The sequence below is a fragment of the Argiope bruennichi genome, chromosome 9 (genome assembly GCF_947563725.1).
Source record: "Argiope bruennichi chromosome 9, qqArgBrue1.1, whole genome shotgun sequence".
Lineage (NCBI taxonomy): Eukaryota > Metazoa > Arthropoda > Arachnida > Araneae > Araneidae > Argiope > Argiope bruennichi.
This window is the reverse complement of record NC_079159.1, coordinates 83553952-83577174: the sequence shown is the minus strand read 5'-3', so window position 1 is coordinate 83577174 and position 23223 is coordinate 83553952. Positions and strand designations below refer to the sequence as shown.

Below are 23223 nucleotides of genomic sequence, written 5' to 3'. Positions count from 1 at the left end.
ATCATCTGTCGGTTTGTACTTTCAGAAGTATATAAATACGGTAACACAAAAATGCAATCAGTTAAATATATAAAATTTAGTATGGTATTTTGTAACTATAAGTGTAGCTTTTTAATGAATTTTTGTTTGAATTGATTGGAAAAAAATGCATCTAAAATACAGATTCAATTTTCGGTTGTTATTAACCACATGCGAGGTATTAATCATCAAATAACTCGCCAAGAATGACACGAAAGATTCCATAAAAATTCTAAATTCACGCCAAAGGTTAATATTTCGTAAATATTGTACGCCAATGCCATGCAAGGCGTTCTCTGGTATAATACCTTTATTAGAGAGTATGCGAGAAAGTTTTAAGAAGACCACTTCTACTGGTTTTCAAAAACAAATTCGAAACGAAATTTATTAGAATTCTTTCCGTATTTAATTTATTTTTATTTTCATCTATTCCTATTAAGCCTTATTTTTATTTGTAACTCGCTGGTGATTTGAAGATAAAGTTTCGGCTTCGAAACACAAGGTTTCCAGATTCGGAATCGGATTATGCCGGAAAGTTTTCGTGTAAACGGCTGTAATGCACGTTAAATACACATGGACCATGGAAAGAATTGATAAAAAGAACTTAAATGCATGGGAGAGAGATTTAAGTTCCAATTCAGGCATCGTTCTCGTCATCTAACCAAGGTTAAGGGCTCTGGTCATCCCAAAATAACCTTAACGGTATCTCGAAACATAATTTAAATGCATCTAAATTAATCCACTCTCAAAAAAATTTATAATAGAGTTCATATGCTGTCATGTAATAAACGTCAAGACCAATAAGCCAAATTCATCAAATGTCTTATGATTCTTTATCTTACGGTTCCTATAAAAGTGAATACAATAATTTAAAAATGTAGAAAGCTGGATAAATGAAATATGGCATGTGGCTCTGATATCAACATTTTCTAGATCTGCATAAAATTCTGGACTCAATTTGTCAGGAATCTAGTAAAAAGGATGTCTTTCCTAGATTCTTTTCAATACGCGACGAAATAAAACACAAAATGCAGCTTTGTGTACAAGTCTTAAAATAAAGTTGAGAAGATGACATTCTTTTTTTATTTTATAAATTAATATTTTAGTATGGTTAATAATTGTGCACTCATTATATATTTCAAATAAAAAAGGCATAGAAAACATGTTTTCTGAAAATCTAGTGAATGTGCTATGTAGCATTTAAATTAAATGTATGTCTACATTGTTCACTGTAATATTAATTGAAGTCTTTTCATTAAACACTAATATTAAGTGTACTATGCTATAACAGAAATTTTTTTCTATTGTTTCCAAAAATCACCAAGACTTATTTTATTATGGATGAACACATATCAGAACTTATTCCTCTAGTTTTCTGTCGGAATAGCTCTCTTTTCTAACCATACATTTTTGCCATCATTCACATAAGCTTGTAAAAGTGGGTTACATGACTTTTTTTGCTATCCACTTTTAATTCTTCTATGCCATCATTGATGTACTTTTCCGGAACCTGAGAATCGTTGCTGTTTAGAAAAATTCGTAACCCGGGGTAAAATATATATGCAACGAAATCAGAGGAATATGTTGATTGTAAATGTTGAAATTTATAGCTCATTTCCTTTGATTTCATTAAATAGTTGCTTCGTACGAAGTAAGTTTCTATTGGCTATTATTACACATACGTTAAAATGGAGATACGAACTTATTCCGATGATTATGCCACTTCGATTTCTGACTTTGAATCCAGTGCTATCATGTTCAACAGAAGAGGGTAGGAGGGATATTAAAAAATTTATATCTCTAATAATCTTTCTTAACCTTTACTGTAGCGATGTGTGTGTGTTGCTATAAATAAAGGTATTCTGTATTAAATTGCAATAAGAATTTCATCTTCTTAGAGTGGACGTGTCGGAATGTTATGATATGTAATTTATAATATGAAGTGTGTTCTATTGTATGATGATGGAACACCCATGATTTTTCTTTTTTTGAGATGAAAAGTTTTGACTGCCTATAATGATGTGAAACATGCTACAATATGCATATTAACCTTCCAGTAATCACATCCTTTATATACCAATATCGCGAGTGTTTCTATCAGAAGGTCAAGTTAAACTATTATGAAATATAAATTTTTGAGGGATTAATTATTTAAATTAGGTTGTATTAGGATGCAATTATTTTGAATAAATTTATTTGGAAAGGAATGGTAACAATGTAATCATAAAACACAAACAAAAAAATGACCAATGAAGCCGAATGAAATGAAAATAATGTAAATGAAATTATTAATATTCTAAATGAAATACCTATATTCTATAGTAATATCTACTAAATTGTAGAAAAACAATATGTAAATAAAAAAACAATATTTGAAATTTAGATATATAAAAAGTTAGTTTCACATTCACTTCATTGCATCGTTAAAGTCCAAGAAAATATGTTTAAAAACATAAAAATTTGAAGCATATTTTCGATGCTTAAACTTGTGATTATAATGTGCTTGTGATTTTTGGCAGTTTTGTATCTTTCTTACTTGAGATGCATTGTTTACTTCTTCAAAACTTAGTTTTAAGTTCCATACAGTTTTAATTCTAGTTCATTTTGTAAAGAGGTAAACACTCTTTGCTCAGTGCATTCTTTTAAATAGCATTTGGCAGCTGTAGAAGTAGCTTTTCTTTATCGTTTGGCGAATGAATATTGTAGCTGTTTATTGCAGCTATGTTAATTTTTAAAGTATGTGGCTACGTTCGGGATGAATTTTTTGAAAAACAATAAAAAATAATTATATTTTTGAATATTTGCATAAAAAAAATTGAAAAAACATCTATGAAGCCAAAATACACTAATAAAGAGACAAGTTTGTTTTGTTTTTTTAATTGGAAAAAGAGCTTTCTTTTTGGCTAAAAAGAGGTATAAAGCAAAAACTCTTCTAGTTTAAAGGTTTATCAAATGATTTACTTAGAATTTTGCAAATAGCTTAAGAAATATATTATCCAATTCTCGAAATAAAAAATAAAATGTATTTCTATCCACTTTTTAAATATGTGGTTCGAATGATAAATAAAACGGAATTTTCAATTTTTTTCACATTGTAAAGTGCTAAAACAAATATGAAACATTTCTAAATGAATAGATTATTTATTCTCCGATTCAAGAACTGTAGAACATATTGTGAAATTACTATACCAAATTTGAACAAAAAATATGTATTAAATTTTAATTTGAGATTTTTTTTGTAAGAAAATTCTGTCAGAGATTAAAATTTGAGAAAATAGCATCTAAAAATGAAAAATAGCATTTAAATGTATGTAAATACAAATTTAAAAATCAGTGCAACTATCCAAAAAAATAGACTTTGAAACAAAATTCTAACTTCTAATGTTTTTTTTTATAATGAAACCTGTTCCAACATTAAGAATATTAAATTAAAAAAACATTCATAATTTCGCAAAAAAATTCGACCTTTCTACGTAGTCACCTACTTGCAGCAAAGAAAAGTAAATATAGCAAAACTTACCTATACGGTCGCGCATATCTTTGGAATACAAATCGCAGATTCTGAAAGTTCTATTCATGCCTTAAATCCAAACGTTGACTAAAAGTTCGTCAAAAGAAGCGCAAGAATAGCCATAGTCGAATTTTTGTAGTACGTTGTAGTAAATATATATATATATATATATATATATATAAAACAAAATTTCTATTTAGTGTATCTCTCACATGCGCGTATCCGCTGGAAGTTTAAAATAGTTGAAACATGTTTTGATTGAATGTGCGTTGTTTGATTGTTTTATGGGAAATAGAATAATTTATTTTCATTTCAAAAGTGTCTGTCTAAAATGTTTCTTAATTATTCGAACGTAATAGTACTTGTTCAGAGTAAAATAATAACAAAAGCAAAAGAAAAAGAATCGTGATAATATTTTTAAAAAATGAAAAAAAAAATAGTTTTATCGGAAAGGAATTGAAAAGAACAAAATGATAGTGTTCTTTACTGTAAAATGAACAAAATGGCCGATCATCAATCAAATAAATTAGACAGCTTTGGCAGTTATTCTTTATTTGAATTGCAAGAAATCAACATGAGTAGTAATACTTCATTCATACATTTGTACAGTCAAAAAAGCGTTACAAATTCAAGATACATTCGATTAGATTTAAGGTTTCTGACCTCAGGTGCCAGTTTCGTGGAAGTGCTTAGGAAAGTTGTTTTTAAAATCTATAACATCACTTGTTACAATTCCTTATGCACTTCCTAAGAATATAATAACTCTTTATTTTTTACATCTCTCTATTTCTGTCGGATCTATATACAGTTCACTCAATTTTCAATTTCAGTTTGGCTTTAAGAAACTTCGAAGTTGTAAAGCTGTTCGATGTAAATACAATTACAACATATATTACTTAAAAAAATCATTTCTTTTCGTTCGAGCATTTGAACAGTTTTAAAGAATACATAGAAGAATACATATACATAGAAAAGAATTAAAGAATAGATACTATTTCATCGAGATCTTACTGTTTGCTTATACAAAATATAATGAATATCATTTTCACTGATATCCAATATATTTTGTATAAGCACATTTTCATAATTATTTCCAACTTGACTTTTGCAGCAAAACATCAAAAATTCAAATAAGAAAGGTTGCAAATTTATTTGGTGTAAAGCAAAGATAATGCAACATAAATATACTTATAATAAGAATTACATATCTTGTGCAAATGTACCATTGCAATTCAAATGCTTAAATAGCGAAATAAATGAATATTGTGTAACCAGCCATACCAACGATATGTATTAATTATTTCACATAAAATTTGCAATAAAATGCGTCCGTGACAATTAGCCGTTAACCATTTCGTCAATAAGAATCTAGCCAACAGGACATTTAAGAGACATTTCCGTTAAGCGGCACGTAGGCAAGAAAACATTTTAACTATTTTAATATAACTAGTAAAGCGTACACAAATTATCTACTGTAATCGTGACCCAATTACTAACTTCCAAAATTTTAGAGACAGACATATGCATCTTAGCTGCAAAATGTTTTAAATTATTTAAAGACTTCAATTTAATGTTGCTTCGATCAATAAGGGTGCTTCTGAAAAATCTAAAGAATCTAATTGCAGGTAAAATTTTAAAAGTTTGTTTTTGTCTGATAGAAAATGATAGATATGCTTAAAAAAAGGCAAATGTAAGAAATGCACTTGCTTTTTTGTGTTCTCCAGAAGGGAATCAACTAAATAAATAAAGGAATATAAATAATGATAAATAATAAAAGAATGAAAAATGTGTTGATGCATTGTGATTATTATTGAAATAAAAAAAATCTGGGATTTTTAGCAGCAAACGCTGTCATCCTCTAATGCGACTGTGAGTTAAAATGCACGAACATTACATTATATTAACGTCCCGTTTTAAAGTGACATTACAAACATTACGGAATATTTAAAAAATGTGTAAGGAAAGTGACTTCTTATTTTAATGCATGTGTCAGATAAATAACCACAGTTGTTTAAATGTCCTGTTGACAAAATGGTTATCAGTTAAATTCCAATAGAAAAATTAATTTTGTTGTGAAACTATAGTTATCATTCATGCACTTTTTAAAACTTATATTTTAAAACTTATTTAACTTTTTAAAACATCATTTATGCAAATCATATACTAATATTTATAAATATATTTTTCCTGGCTTGAATACAATTTGGATGATCGATTACAATTATCTGAGCCAAAAATCGAGTACAGATATTTAAACTGAATAATTTCTATTTTAATAAATAAAAAAATAAAATCCAAATAGGCAAAATATCCGGTATTCAATTTTCCAAACATTTTTGAACTAAACTGAAAATTTAACGTGATATTTATCTGCTTCAAATTGGATACATTATAAGTTTGAAGTCTAGCCAAAATGGGAGTTGAAATCTTAAGCTCGATCCAGAATAACAAATTTCGGGTAAGTTAGGACTTCGGCTTCGAAATTCGATTCTTCGTTATACTGAGGAATATGTGCATTGAAAAACGAAATACTTTATTTTTTAAGCACTTAATACAAATGCGTATTAAAATTAAAAAATATATTTAAATAAAATTTTATATCTGAAATGATTTTTTATCATTCTTAAACCATTCGTTCAGCTCCTAAGTGAGATCTTATAATACTATTTCATGGTCGTAAAAGCGTAAGTTTTTATGTCATGGCCATTTCTTAAATATTTAATATCAAAAATAAATAAATAAAACATAAATAATTTAAAGATATTTAATTAAAGTATATAAAATAATTACGGTTATAAAAGCTTTTGAATTTATCAACGCTTCAGTTGTGTATATTACTGCTTCATATAGATGAATTATTAAATTTCTAAATAAAGTTTTCAACCAAAAATTGGGTAACAATTTCAAAAATTCTATTAATAACAGTTAAGAAGCCGTGGCTTACATGCCTGTGTCTTGAATCATATGAATCCTTATTAAAGAACTGGCCAATTATTTATAGCTGCAGAATATTTAACTGTTGAAGCTAAGTGAATATTTCACTTACGTTTTATCATTAAAAAAATTGTTCTTGTAAAAATACAGAAACAGTGGCTTTTCTGAAATTCAATCTTTTGCAAATCAAGATCTTTTAGTAGTATAGCGTTTCCAAAAGGGACAAATAAAGGACAAATATATCACTACTTGTAGATGTTAGTCATCTAAATGGGATTTTAATTACAAGCTTCTGTTCAAATTTGAGTTTTTGTAATACTTATATTATTTATATATTATAAAGTTCTGTATTATTTCACATATTTTGTAATATTTCATACAACAACACAATTTCTCCACTGAAGTGTGTTTTTTCTAACGAACTTCCACTTATCCAGCTCTTTTGTTATATCTCTCTTTCCTAAGATCTTACGAGTTCAGACTACTGAAATAACTGAGTGTGTCTTGCAAATATCAGAAAAATGACCTCCCCCTCCCCTCCCCCCAAAAAACAATAACATAAGATGATATTCAAAAGAACACCTCGCAAGCTAACTGCTATGAAGCAAATGTATACTCGGATATGATTTGAGTATTCTTAATTTCCCTATCCTTAAACCTATCCTGTAGCCTCCTGTATTCAAGCAATCTCATTTAATGAAAGGGAAAAGATGTTTTCCATGATATTCAGGTGTCTTGGGCGACCACTATAATTTCGTGAATAGGTGTTTGAGGTGTTTCAAAAATCATAGAGTTAAAGAGCAATACTGTGGTCTGGTAGCTGCAATATTATTCAGAAACGACTGTCACCTTAATTTAATAAAGCAATAGCATAAAGTATTGTGATATTATTTGAATATAATAATAAAATTATAAAGAGAACAACATAATATTATATGCTAAAACGATATACATAACAATATAATAGCAAAATGAAAATAGAATGTGGAAATATAAAATAATATAATAATATAATAAATATTTTAAAGAAATTTTTCAGAAATCCATTATATTTAAAGTTTGCTACATTTTACGAATTCACTTTGAAAAGTTTTCTTTTTTCTCTTCTACTAATCATAAGAATATGATAATATTTAAATAAATAATTATGCATTGATTTGTTTTTAGCAAAGTAAGCATTGTTTTCTATTTACTATTATCTATTTTCAGTTCCTACAGAATCCATTTGAAATATGTAATCAGCTCTAGAAGTATAGTTAATCACAAAAAATGTAATGATAATATCTATCCGCAGTGCTACCAGATGGAGCTGCATTCTCTCCCACCGTCGAGTTTAACGAGAAATCTGAGACAGCAAAGCTAATACACGTTGAGTACTTAGCTGGCTTTCTCGTTCTGATCAACATACTAGTTATTTTTTTTCGTAAAATTGCAAATTAATGGAAGCATTAATTATACATGTATAATTAATTTGTTATCTGAGCTTATAGAGATCTGTTTTATTCTCATTTTGGTAATACCATTTAATAATTTCTTATAACGCACACTAAGATAGGTTGTACTAAGAAATTCGCATTCCAGAATTAATGTTACCATGAAACCTGATATTTTTAGTAATAAAAAAATTGCTCGTTTCATTAAATCTTATCCTTTTTTTAAATTTATGATAAACTGAAATTTGAAGCTGCAGTACAAAGTTTTCAGCTATAATATATGCATTAAAATTTTAATCAAGGTAGATTGCTTTTAATATCTTGTAAAAGACATTTCATAACAGTTCGACGTTAAATATAAAGAATCCATCTTTTCTGGAGCTAATTCTCTCTCTCTCTCTCTCTCTAATCAAATTCCATACCTTAAAAAAATTATTCAAAAGGTACTTTATAATGCACAGTAACACTGTTAAACTGAAACCATAGATTTTCGATACCTCTTCATCGATTTCTGCCAGCAATTGCACAACAAGAATGAAAAACTAAAATGAGTAGTTTTCTCTTAAGTTTTTGTTCTATGATTATCTTATTTTCTTTCGGCGTCTCAATTTACAACCAGCGTCTCCGGGAAAGCGACGGCATCATAATTATTCTGCCAATGAAATTTGAGAAGGAAGAATGAGTATCTGGTGACGCTTAATTAAAAGGCATTCGAATTTGTGTGCTCAGTCCAATTAAGAGGCAATTAATATTAATGAGAGTTATGTAAAAGAGAATACTTTCGATTTCAAAAATAAGCCACAAGAGGGCACATTTACACAAGCTTCAGTAATTAGTTATCATATTAAGCGATGTTCGATCAGGTATTATTGTTGATAAATTGGCAACATTCTGGGAATTTTGTAGCAGGATTTCGAAGAAAATTTTAATTGTTAATTTCTCGATAAACGGGCTGTTCGAATAATTAAATTTTAATGGCTGTAAATAAAAATTCTTTCGTAATTTTTTTTTTCAAATTCGAATACTACGCACAGGAGTTGGAAAATAATTAAAATGTGAATAAACTGAAAAAAAATCAATAGTATTCAATATTTTGCAACATGATTTCACTTTGCTTTTTAGAATATTTAATTAATAATTTGTCTATTTTCATTGCAGCTATTTCGCCCTTTCACATTAAACATTACAAATCATCGAGAGCATAAGGGCAGTCAGGTAGTTCATTTTATATTCATCTTACATTCCAATCAAGAAGATTTGACTTTTCAAGCTATGGGTCATAACACTATACGGGTTCTCGATTTCTGCGACGCCTCAGCAGGATTTTCTTTCAAATTATTTTAATATTTGTAAATAATGATTGCTAATAAAATCAATTTGTCTATTTTCATTGCAGGTATTTCGCCCTTTCACATTAAACATTACAAATCACCGAGAGCATGAAAGGCAGTCAGGTAGTTCGTTTTATATTCATCTTACATTCCAATCAAGAATATTTGACTTTTTCAAGCTATGGGTCATGACACTATATGGGTTCTCGAATTCTAGGACGCCTCAGCATGATTTTCTTTCAAATTATTTTAATATTTGTAAATAATGATTGCTAATGAAATCAATTTGTCTATTTTCATTGCAGCTATTTCGCCCTTTCACATTAAACATTACAAATCACCGAGAGCATATGGGCAATCAAGTAGTTCGTTTTATATTCATCTTACATTCCAATCAAGAAGATTTGACTTTTTCAAGCTATGGGTCATGATACTATATGGGTTCTCGACTTCTGGGACGCCTCAGCATGATTTTCTTTCAAATTATTTTAATATTTGTAAATAATGATTGCTAATGAAATCAATTTGTCTATTTTCATTGCAGCTATTTCGCCCTTTCACATTAAACATTACAAATCACCGAGAGCATAAGGGAAATCAAGTAGTTCGTTTTATATTCATCTTACATTACAATCAAGAAGATTTGACTTTTTCAAGCTATGGGTCATGATACTATATGGGTTCTCGACTTCTGGGACGCCTCAGCATGATTTTCTTTCAAATTATTTTAATATTTGTAAATAAAGATTGCTAATAAAATCAATTAGTCTCAAACACAATCTATTAGAATATTCTCTTAGTAACTTTTAAAATTAAACTCTGTTTCTATTTAACATTAACTACCGCTTCTTCATAGTATTACTTTCTAGTATATGAATTATGGACAGTCAAATGATTCTTTTGAAAAGAATTCAACGTACGAATTTTGATAAATTTCCACGTTTGTAGACCTCTTAAAATATGAAAAGGTTGTTTAGAATTATATTTGTGTACCTATTCTTGTTTGTGGGCGAATGATAACTCACGACTCCAGTAAATTAGATAGATGAGATTTGGTATTTGGTCTTAATGGCAAAATTGTTGATCTGAATAGATTTGTATCTGATCATCTGTAGTTGATTCACAATCCATAAATACATATGAGCGTGATAACTTAAAATTTCCACAAGGTAGATACATGAATTACAGTATATTATTTTTAAATCAAAACTATGGCATAGTGGTAAATTTTGACAAAGATACTTTTCAAAATGCATATTCCATTCCATTTCAATACATGACAATCTAAACCCAAACCATGCCTGTTATGAATGTATACTAGAATTTTAAAGAGATAGAACTCCGTCTGGATAATTTTTAATAAACAAGGCGTTATATCCGTTAGCGTTATATATATATGTTATTATTACAAATGAAAGTTGCGCCGCTAATTTTCGAGTCGAAATAGGACTTACAGTGAATAGTTTCAGAAGTGCAGTGAAATCCTGTTTCGAAAACAATTCTCAAGCGTAAAAAAATCGAATTCCAAGAAATCGGAAGCATTTTTTAACTTATTTGTAACTGATATAATATTCATATATTTATATTTTCAGTAATATTTAATCAATTTATACTCCGATTTTTCGCAAAGTTAAGAAAGGTGTAAGTAAGAGAGAATTCATTGGGTTTTAATATTAGAGATTTTTAACTAACATAAAATTAATCATTTTATATAATCAACTACTTTAACACCTAAATATGTGATAATATTACTCTGGTATAAGAGTAGTCGTCCAGGGGATTCTCTGATTCTTGATCGTGGTACGCAGGATCAGATTACTCTTACTCGCTTCCCCAGTGTTGATCTTGAAACTATGAAATATTTTGAGGGTTCTAAGCGTTTTGAAGTATGTTCCAGTTGTTTTACGGAAGAGGCTTTTTATTTGTCTGGGCTTTTCCAAGCAGGATCTTATGGGCAATCCATTGTTAGAATTGGACTTTTTCAGGATGCACAATTTCATGGACTTGATACAGCTTTGCTGTTCTCGGAGATGTACAACAACAACATAATTTTGCTAAAACTGTTTTCTTCATTTAAATTCAAAATATTTAGAGTAAATCTCAAACTGGTTTTTAAACTGAGAAAAAGAGTTTGGTGTTTCCTTTTTAAAACTTTATTTTTGATATTTGCTAAAGGGTTCAATTATTATTAAACATGCTACTACTTTATTTCATAAAAAATCAACATAAACCTAAGAATTGAAGCATGGAACTGTGGAGTAAAATACTAATGGGTAAACCAAAGATTTTAAAAATAACACCATATTTCAAGTTAGATATGAATATAGTAATAAAAGATTATCACTTTTTGCCTGTTTTTAAAGAAAATACCGGGAAAATTCAAAGCAACAGGTAAAAGAAAATTCATGCCTTAAATTGCGTCTATAAAAATTTAGACTCACAAGCAGCGTTTTCGCTTTTTTCAAGTTTTATGTTTTCTCGCATTCATAAGTGATTACCTTAATATTATTAACATTAAAATATATTATCTTGGCAAATATAAGTTTGGATTGTAATAATATATTACAATATGAAAATGTTTTTGTTTTCTTATGGAATTAAAATTAAAAATTAAAATCTAAAAAAAACTGCTCTTGATAACAAATTTTTTCATCTATTTCAATATGTACGCGAATGAAATGAAATGGATTTTTTTTTCTAAAATAGATTAAGCAAAAGTTATTTTAAAATCGTAAGCAAAATGAAAATTGTAAGCCCCTACCTTAAGAAAAGGAACAAAACTTGGTATGTCTTAAACTATCAGAACTAAATAATACTGAAAAAAAAACTTAAAAGGCATTTACTGTTCCAAGAGGTTTTTTTTAATCTTTAAATGAATAATTATTTATTTAACCATTTCGGTCATCAACGCTTTAGAATTACACCGTAATTTGCAGTTTATCCATTGTTGGATTGCCAATTTACATGCATAACTTTTTACTAAAAAGGCTTAAAAGATATTAATCGAAATTTTAAATGAGTTCATTTTACCTTTTCTATGAATTCATTAAATGTCTTTATTCTAGACAGTTATACCGATAATTGCATAGAAGAAAAAAAAATAACATCAAAAAATAAAAATTTATAGATTAAAGCACATGAAAGTCGCTTGGTCATAGAAGAATCTTTAGAAATTCGTTCTTTAAATAATTTTCCCCCGCCAAAATAGAATATCGGAAAATAATAAAAACAAGTGGTTAGATTGGCACAGAAAATAAAAATAGTTTATAATAAGCGACCAGTTTCTGAATCCCAAGTCTTTTCTCACCGAGACTATTAATATACATCCAAAATGATATCATTCATAATATTTCTTAGATCAAATCCCATTTTCTCACTTTTTCATGCACACACACAAACACCATGAATTCTTGAACTGTACAATACAGCATCTAAAAGAAAAATCAATTATTTTGGCGATATTCTCCTTACAATTCGGCGACATAATAACAATAGCTTTTTTATATCATACAACGTCCAGTGTCCACTGGTGGTAATATATTATTATATTTCGAAGTGTAGTATCCTCTGAAGAAACCAAGCAAGATTTTGTCGATAAGCATCCAGATCCATAATCTATGGTCCTCTAATTGTTAGAGGCCACATCATTTGGTATTCATCAATTCCTCGCGATGTTTACTTGTATGAACCTCGATCAATCTTCTTGGAGTTTCCAGAGGGGTCGAAGGATTGGTTTGCTATTGAAATATCGTGTGAGGAATGACGATGATGAGCGTTCGATGCAGGGGGGTCGTCCGTCCGTCCTTCGCAGCCAGATTTCGAGAGGGTGGGAAGAAAACATTCCCCGGAAGGGGAGTGAGAGAGGGTCGGTTGTCCATGTCCACTTCTTCCGGTGTCTCTCTTCCGGCGCGTTAGGAACGGATGACTATCACAGTGTGAGGATGGATGGGATGACCGGTCACCACAGGAAGGCGATGAGGAATCCAGATGCGACCAAAACGCTACGCCTCAATCGACCCTTGTCCGCTGAATCCTGAGCGAATTCTGAAGGAGAACAAAGTAATCATTAAAATACCATCAAATACTAGCCAATATGAAAAATACATATAAACATAAGAATTATAATAGTGATGATAATGATTACAGTTGGCAATTCCAATGTGGGCACCTCTCCCCTCTCTGCCATATTTGTGACGAAAAAAAAAAATCCACGCAACCCCTCATGTGTTAAATTAAAATCCTTTCGGGACGGGTGGCCTCTAATCTAGACGCACACAAGGGACGGAGAGCACACGAAAGGAATAATCCCACAGGACGGGGGTCGCTAAGCCTAACTTTGAAAAAAAAAAACTCCCAAAAAATAAAGTCTAAGTCTTAATGTCGTCATTTTTGCTATCTTTTTAGATAATATGAGCACATTCTTCATCAGACAAATTGGTTTTCTTGCCGTAATAAACCGAAACCAAGGCTTTCCGTAATAAAAAGAGAAGTGTGCTAAATGTAACTGAAAGCTAAGCAAAGTGCTAAATGTAACTGAAAGCTAAGCAAAGTGCTAAATGTAACTGAAAGCTAAGCAAAGTGCTAAATGTAACTGAAAGCTAAGCAAAATAAACAGAACTGACGGTAAAACCAAAAAAAAAACTAGTTACTGTTACACAGTAATAACAGAAAAAAGAAGAAGAAGAAGAAAAGAATTCAGAACGAGAATGATTCTTTCAAGTGGAAAGTTACACAACCCAGCTCTGTTTATTTATATAAATCGTACCCCCCCCTCCTCCCCCGCAACAGCTGATGAGTGATATACCAAAGGCTGAATATGAGCAAATTGAAGGTCAGGATATTAAAACTATATTTACGTCAAAAGTAAGGGACACAGGGAGCCATCTAGTGGCGTTTAAAAACTGTTCCAGTTTAAAATGCACATATGCATCAATGCCCCATGAGTTCGATTTCCAGAAATGCACGGGTGGTAGAGACATTCGCTGGTGATGCATATATGACACACCCGTCACAAAGGGTTAACACCCTATTGTCACTTTCCATTGTACTATTGAAATATCAGTATAATTATATTAACAAATCCTGTCGATACTGCTTCTTTCAGTAGTGGAGGGGGTGTTCGGTTGTACACATGTATAATTACATAACAGGAAATAAACGAATGCTTATCAAAATAATGAGGCAACACGGACCATGAATAAGGTAATACGAATGAGAAAGTAACAATAAAAAAATCATACAGATATACACCAATCAAAAAGATGATATAGATTAATATAGTATTTTTCTTAACCAAAAGCATAGAATCATACATACTTATGAAGCAGTGGTCACATTGCAATCCGTGAAAATACATGCACAACTTATCCCCACTTTGCTCATAAGGGAATGGTTTGAAAATAACTATCATTCTGAGGATTTGATGAAAGAAGATGAATTAATCCCATGACGTTTTTAATCTCACATATGGGTAAAATTTCATAAAAATTCAACCATTTGTCCTAAAATATGCATTTAAAAGACAGCTCTCCACTTTAGCTAGATATGGGTATTTGGAGATTGATTGAAATGGGATGAGAATGGGATTTTGGCTACAAAGGCCGTTATCCCCAAATGTCAAAAGAGTTCATTAAATAGATGTTAAAAAACTTCAGAGATAGAAGAAGGATCCGAAGATACTGCTTAGTAGAAACCACTTTTTGAATAAACGTTTTGAATGAAGAACAAGAATGAAGATCGCCATTAAGTTTTGAAAAAAGATTTGACCTATGAGCTGTGTATTTGGTGCAAAACAAAATATGTTCAATGTTATTTTCATGGTTACAAACTTGGCAGTGAGGATAATTGTGTAGACCAAATCCATTCAACAGAGCTGGAGTTATAATCATTTGGGTTAAAATACATTAAATATCTTCTCTTCTATTTTTGAGCCATGGCTTAAAGGAAAACATGGTGGGAACATCGCCAATAGATTCTTGATATTTGCTATTTTTAAAATTTTGATTCGGTTTCCTGATAATGCGAAATTAAATCCTCAGAAGCAATCCATTCCAGCAATGGGTGCGACTCCGTGACCAATTTTGCGAGTATACGTCCGTCTTTTCATTCCAATGTATCTATGGATGTCCTGGACACCACATCAAGCATATATTCTGATTTAATTTTCCCCGGACTTGAATTTTGACAGCTAATATAAGGTATTTAGAAATAGACATAATCTTGAGGAATTGATGAAACAATATTTCACTTCACTCTAATTTTAATTCGACATGCTGAAACATGTGATTCCTATTTTATATGTTTTAGATATATGGCATTCCATTTGTTTTGGATATTTTTATATTTGGATTATTTATATTTTATATTTATTTTGTATGTTCGTTTTGGTCTATTTGTTTTAGATATACAAGCTACCTTTGGCGACCAGCTTGCTCCTCAGATTATTGAGCTTTTAGGTACTTAAATGGTTAATATGAATTGTAAAGAAAATTCATCTTGGATTTCGTATGACTGAAAAATATGAAATCAATTGAATCTCTAAAGGTGTATATATATTAAAATGTACATATTAAAGTGCATATATTAATCCTACAACGGAACCAATGATAGGCAAAAGCACTCGTTTGAATGTTTTAATGGACGAATTTGAATTCCATTATAGCATTTTAAAAGATCAAATTAAATTACAAATAGTATTAAATTTAAGAAAAAAATTATATAGAAAATAAACTGATATCATTAAAAAGGTATTTTTTTTTAGTTTTAAGATAATACAAAGATTGTTTCTGTAATATAATTGTTTTGAAATATATGACCAATTTCCATTAACTCTTAACGATTACCCACTTGTTAAGCCTATTTTCCTGCTCGATTTCTGTTTAAAGCAAATTTCTTAATTTCTTTTATATTTTCTTTCCTCTGATTGAATAGATTTTTTTGGTGACACGGCGAACCTTTTCCAGAACATTTCTCTTAATATTTTTTAACTTCATTAATTAGCTAAGATAAGCGATGTAAAAACTTTCAGTGAATTATTCAGAAATTCGTACGATGTCTTGTTTACATTTGACTGTTATCATTTGACAATAAGTAATAAAAGCGATTTCTTTGGCACGTATGTTAGCGTTTTACATAATACAATCTCCTTCCTCAGTCTCCACAATAAGGGATAGGGCTGGAGTTGGTTTTACGTTTATAATATTTTTCGCTGGCCAATGAGTAATTTCTGTACAAAGTTTTGCCAAAATAGACAGCAATTAGGAATCAATGATGGAAAAAACACGCAAACAGGATGTCCCATAAGATATGCAACGTCTTTTATTTACAGATTGGGACAAAACACGTCGAGTATTTTGATGTATAACATAAGGAGTCCCCAAATATAGCATCTTAGCCTAATTGCGCGAAGAACGTTCATTAAGAATTCGACCATTTGTTTTCCAAATTAAGATGCAGATGACGATTTCACAACATAGAGGTTTCCCCAGGTGATTATGCAAATTTGTGGCAGCCAATGAGAGGAAAAGTGCATCTGCAAGTGAATATGCAAATTCCCGCCGTGGCATATAAGGTTAGAAAACTGTTTTGATGAGAATGAGTTGCGCGTTAGTCACTAAGAAATTACTATGTACTATACGTAATCGTTGTAGTTCCGAAATGAGCAAATATTCAATTAAGCGTCGTGTTTACATCCCATTTTTGCATGGCATATGCAAAACTAACGATTACTGGTTTATGCAAAATTGTACTACACCTCACTGCATTCAGCAAAAATCCAATCTCTTAGCAGAACATTTTCATAATAGACTGATCGGGTTGGAAAGTTCCATCCCACGAGACGTCAGGCTACCCGAGTTGGGTGTAAGGCAAGAAGACCGATCGGGTTGGATTCCATTACGAGAACAGGCAATGATATAGAACGACCACCTTACTCTCTTAACCCATACGGCTTTTTTTATGGGAACGTCTGAAAGGGACAATCACATAGCCCTCAACATTGGACTATTTGACAGCAGCAATTGAAACGGAGATTAAGAATATTGGGACAGAGGTTCTGCAGAAAACAATTGCGAACTTCGATTCCAGACTTCGCCATGTCATTTGTTCGAACGGCCGACATTTCGAAAATTTATTGTATTGAAAGTTCTCAATAAACATTGATTTTCACATGTTTTTCCCCCTCATTTCTTCAAGTTTTCATAACACAAGTTTCACATTTTAATTAGACTATGACGCTATATTCGGGGACCCCCTATATTATGCATCAAAATATTCATCGTGACCTGTTCTATTACACGTTTCTTCACGTTTACACGTTGAATTTTAAACGTAAGAATACAGATTTGCAAAATAAGATTTGACCCTTCATATTAAAAGTTTGTAATCAATTTTGCTACATTAAAAAGTTAATTAATAATCCTAACTAAACTAACCATTATAATTCTCAATTCAGAGGACTAACGGCTACAAAAATTTTCTCGTTACACAATTTCGATGGAAGAAAAAGAAATAAAGTGGATTTATTTATGCACTTTGAATTAGATCAATTTATTGTTTCGTTGAGAAAAAAAAATTATTAATATTCACCGGCGAATTTTTGTTCTTTCTCTCTAGTGCATGCCAACTTATTCTATCACATCATAAAAATCGGAAGAAAATGCGTTAATTCACTTAAGCATCTCAACGCAAAATGAGCAAAATGTCTTTTATTTACTTTTATTATTCATAAGGCCGAGTAATAATTGGATTTTTCAAAGTATATTGCTTCGAGGCTTTTCCAGGAAGGAAAAGCAAAAGAAAGGAAAAATCCCGCGCGTGTCTGACGAAATTCAGAAATAAATTTTCAACTCTTTTCCCAAAAAGAAAGCATGTCTTAAGCAAAGAACAAGCCAACCTTTCCCCGCATGCTGTACGCATTTATTTGAGCTTTTATAATTGAATTAATACTGTTATTAGTGGCCTGGCAGTAATTAAATACTTCTTTCACGTTTGCTTGAATGCGTAAATACACAATTTCAAACCACTTAAAGGGTGAGTTTTATTTCTTTTGTTTTATTCTAACGGAGGAAAAGCGGTCTCATGGCAATCGCGGAAGAATAAGCGGACGAATATGATTGGTCCGTCACCATGGCAGAAAAAACATAGAGCGTATGAGAGTAGAGGCGCCTTTTGTGATCTATAGAGTTGTTTATTCGGAAGAATGAGCTTCCTGAGCTAACCGCAAAGAAATTCCGCCGATTCGATTTCGTTTCTTCTTCTTTTTTCACTTCTTTTTCATTATTATTTATTCGTTTTTTTTCTCTTCCCTTCCTTCCTCAACTGAAACAGGAATTGGTCCGATCGAAACAGCCAAGTTGGCAAACAAAGAGCTTTTCGAACAAAGCGGCCACCGTCTGTAATTATCAAATAATGTAATTACCGTTTTAATACGCTGAAAGGAAAGAAGTCTGCTGCTAATTAAGAGATCCCGCAGAAAAAGGGGGCGCGAGCATCGCATGACCTCGTCCTCCCTCTTCTTTCTGGCCTTTACCATAAATGTAAATGGAGAAGGCAAAAAAAAAAAAAAAAAAAAAAGAACCATTTACATTTCTCTCAGCGCCATTTTTTTTTCTCTCTTCAGATTTTTCCCTTAAAATTCCAAAACGAAAGAAACGAATTTTTTTTATATTCGTTTCTTTTTTTTTATAATTCCTTTCAACTTTAATTAGGAAGCCGCGGCGCTCGATTAACATGACTCGCGGCGCCGGGGGACACGGGAATAACTCGAATTATTTGCTCCGTCATTTTTTTTCTCTTCAAACCCTCGTTCGAAGCCTTAATTTGTTGTTACATTTAATTACCATAAACTTAACTCGCCGGTTTAAGTACCGCATTATAAAAAACGCCGACGCTCGATCGGCAGTGAAATAGCTCGTGAACGCCGAGCGACTACTGCAGGGCCATTTTTTTACTCTGTTCTTGTTTTATACTTTTTTATGAGCCTTTTCCCGCTTTCTTTTGAAGAATACATTATTGTTATATATGTTTGGAAAACTTTTTTTTTTATTTTTCAGTTGAAAATTGGTGAATACAATTTAAGCATAATATTGTTTTTTTTCCTTCGAAAACCATTCTTATAGTCAGTTCTAACTACTAGACAAGTTATTCTATCAAGATCATCGAACCGTTCAGTGGATTTTTATTACGACTTCTGACTTAGAAACATCGTTCTAATTATCTATTATAGTTAGCCAATACCTTTACAATATATTATATTTAAAATCTAACTTTTCATACCAAGTTTCAATCGAATAATTGATTAAAAAGTCGAATTATGTCGATTCTTCTCCTTAAAATAAAATAAATAAAAGTTCACGGATTTTTGTTGGCAGTATTTAATTATTTTTCAATCATGGATTGATATAAAAGGCGTTATCTGAAATTTAAGTCATTGGGGAAGCGGGTGAGGAGTCGATCCTTACGATTTTTCTTAAGTTTACTAGGTACTTCTCGGTTGTAACGGCGATGAAATGGCGCCAAGAAAAAATTTCGCCAATTTGGCCATTTCATTTGGCAACATGTGATTCGCACATGGTTTGATCGACATTTATACACGCACGCATACACACACATGCACAGCATGCAAGTACGCATGCACACACACACACGTGCGCACACACCCAGATGCACGTGAGTATATTTTTGTAATTTTGGGAAATTTTTTCTTGGCGCTTTTGGTTCACTATTAAAACCGACTAGTACCTTAACTATTCTTGTCTTTTCTTAATAGCAATAACTCAGTATTGTGCATATGGTAAGACAATAAGGCAAGTTATTGAAAATAGGGAGGTAAAAGCCTCTATAGATTAACAATCTAAGGGGAGTTCAGTTCTTAGGCCTGATGGTATGACAGCAAGCGCAGATAAAAAGACTGCTGGTACGGCATATATACTACCCATAAAGGAAATTTTAAATGGTTGTAGAAATAACATTCCTTTTTGGAATCGGAAAGCTACTACTTATAATTATTTTGGTTAAAAAAACAAATTGCTCTTCCGCTTTCACTGAGAAGCGTTATTTTTAACAGAAGTATATACCTTTACATATCTATATGTAGGAATATAATAATCTCTAATAAAGACTATAATAATCTACGTGAAAGTCTTTTTTTTAAAAAAAATTTCACTGTACAGGTTGTTCCAAGGGTCCCCATCAATTTTGAAATTTCCATCTTTTTCAAAAAAAAAATATATATATTTACAGAAGGCGTTCTAATTGAATATTACTTAAAATATAATCCATTTATAACATAGTAGCACTTAATTATTTAATATAAATCTCATTAGCTATACAGTACTGGTACATTTAATATTATTCAATGATTCAACAAGTGAATTGGAATGTGTATGCAGTAGCTCATTTTATGCCGGAATGTCTAACCAATTACAAGCTAATGGCAAAGATAGCTAATAAATGCAATTTTTTTTCAAAAAATTTCTCCACAAAAAAAGTACATAATTTCGAATCAGAGATACGAGGTAACATAATTTAGGTATATTGGTCACATTTGGATCAATTAAGAAGTTCTTTATATAGGAACCGCCTGAAATTTGAGTATCAGTGCGCCATGTGGATGACCGCTGTCAATAACTGTGGCAGAACATTGCTATACGGACAATGTCAGGATACAATGTTTCGCGGGAATGAATACAATAAATCCGCAATCATGAAAAGTCGGTTTTCGAGGCATTTCTCATTTGTATATATGGTCATTCACGGTTCAAAGACAGTCAATAAATGCAATTCTTTAAAAAGTGCTCTCCACAATAAAAGTACATACATTTGAGTTAGATACGAGAAAACACAATTGAAGTATTTTAGTCACACTTGGACCAATTAGGAAGCTCTTTATATAGGAATCGTCTGAAACTTGAGTGTTTGTTCTTCATGTGGAGGACCACTGTCACTAACTATGAAAGGACATTTGCTACATGGATACTGTCAGGATACAATGCTTCGCTGTTGGTGGATACGATCAATTTTCAATTGTTGAGAAGGCAGTTTACGAGGCATTTCTTACTTCCATGTACAATCCTTCAATGTCCAAAGATAGTCAATAATTGCAATTCTTTAAAACGTTCTTACCACAATTGTACATACATTCGAATCAAAGATATTAGGTAACAAAATTGAAGTATTCTGATCATTGGACCAATTAGGAAGCTTTTTATATATTAATAATCTGAAATTTGAGTGTCAATGCTTCATGTGGATGACCAGTATTATTAACTATGGAAGGACATTTCTACATGGACAATGTCAGGATACAATGTTTCATAAGGATGGATACGATCAATTTGCAATCATTGAAAAGCCGATTTTCGAGGCATTTCTCATTTGTATATATATATACAAATGAGAAATGCCCCGAAAACTGACTTTTCCTGGATCCTTCACGGTTTAAAGATAGACAATAATTGCAATTCTTTAAAAAGTGCTCTCCACAGTAAAATTACTTGCATTCGAAGCAGAGATACGGGATAACGCAAATGAAGTATTTTGGTCACATTTGGACCAATTAGGAAGATCTTTATATAGGAATAGTTTGAAATTTGAGTACCAGTGCGTCATGTGGATGAGCAAAATACTGTGGCAGGACATTACTACATGGACAATATCAGGCTACAACGTTTCACAGAAATGGATACGATCAGTTTGAAATTGTTGAGAAACCAATTTTTGAGGCATTTCTAAGGACATCTCATTCACGGTGCTCATTAAAATTTAACTCTGTCAAACAGTGGAAGATCAAAGCTTTTCCAGGCACACATAATATTGCGAATGGACCAAGGATTGAGGATCTTTTCTTTCTATTTATATGGAATCTTTTATCTGGCAATAATATGAAGTTACAGAATTCTGTAATTAGATGAAGGCCTTTGACACAATACGTACAAACTATATAAAACAGCTTGGCACAAAATTTGTACACAATAAAACACAAATTTTCCAGTTATTTTGCAACAGTATCCAAAAGAATGTTATTCTGTGATGAAAGGAATCCCATGAAAGTGATATCATCACCAGTCCATAAACACAACCTTCTTTTCCTCTTCCATCAAATTCCTGGAGTCATTCCTCCTGGTTAACCATCCCTGCTGGGCACACCTCTTGTGGGCTTTTTATACCAGAGAGCAACGGAAGCAGAATAAAAGGCAGCTGATTAAAAAGCCGATTTCGTGCCGCCAGAGAAGAGTGGGCCGATGGATTAGAAAAAAATAAAGTAAAGGGGAGTAAAAAAGGAAAAAATATACTATTCAGCGATGGTTGCAGTTTTCAGTGGCTCTGAATGGGAAATAATTAGGAGAACGGAAATCGGATTGTGCTCCGGGCGTCTATGTTTTGGACCAAAACAGAGGAATCATTTCCGTCTAAATGCAAGGATCAACGGGCCAGAAATAAGGAGATTGCGGCCAAATTCAGGAGAGCGTTGATCTTTTTTCCAATGGACCGATTTGATTTCGGCGTCTTTTTTTTTTCCTTTCGTTATTGATATTTGATGACGAGACGAGTGCAGTGATTTGGTCTCTGTTTCTTTTATTCTTGTTTTGGTTCTTTTCGAAGATGCTCTTAAAATGTAATAGTACCCATTGAGGTATCTCGTTTGGAAGTCAAAAGGGATTTTGTTTTCTGGTGGAATTGGAGGTTTAATTGCCATTGTAAAAGCTGCGTGTTGTTTTCGGATTTCGTGGTGTATTGTTTCTTCTTCTGAATTGGATTTGTGAATGAATTGCGTCATCAAATTTTCATGTAAGAAAAAAAAAGATATTTCTGCCAATTTTGAAAGAAAATTTATGCACGAGTTTGCAAAAAGTTATTTCTAGCTCTTTATAATTTTTCATTGTATACAACTTACAATAACTTGTTTATTGTCGAAATTTAAAGCGAAAATTCTGCTGAAGAAGCATTCTTCATTCTTTTATTGAAGCACAGGGATTTTTCATAAATCGTTTATTCT

General features: G+C 31.4%; 1 protein-coding gene across 2 annotated transcripts in view; it reads right to left on the bottom strand.

The window, feature by feature from the left end:
* Window positions 1–11901: 11901 nt before the first annotated feature.
* Window positions 11902–23223, bottom strand: part of LOC129984435 (uncharacterized) — a 440548-nt gene continuing 429226 nt past the window's right edge. For both annotated transcript variants that reach the window (XM_056094315.1, XM_056094314.1), the window contains one exon: window positions 11902–13271. In XM_056094315.1, coding sequence (XP_055950290.1) covers window positions 13186–13271 — 86 coding nt within the window. In that variant the 3' untranslated portion in view covers window positions 11902–13185. The remainder of the gene's footprint in view (window positions 13272–23223) is intronic.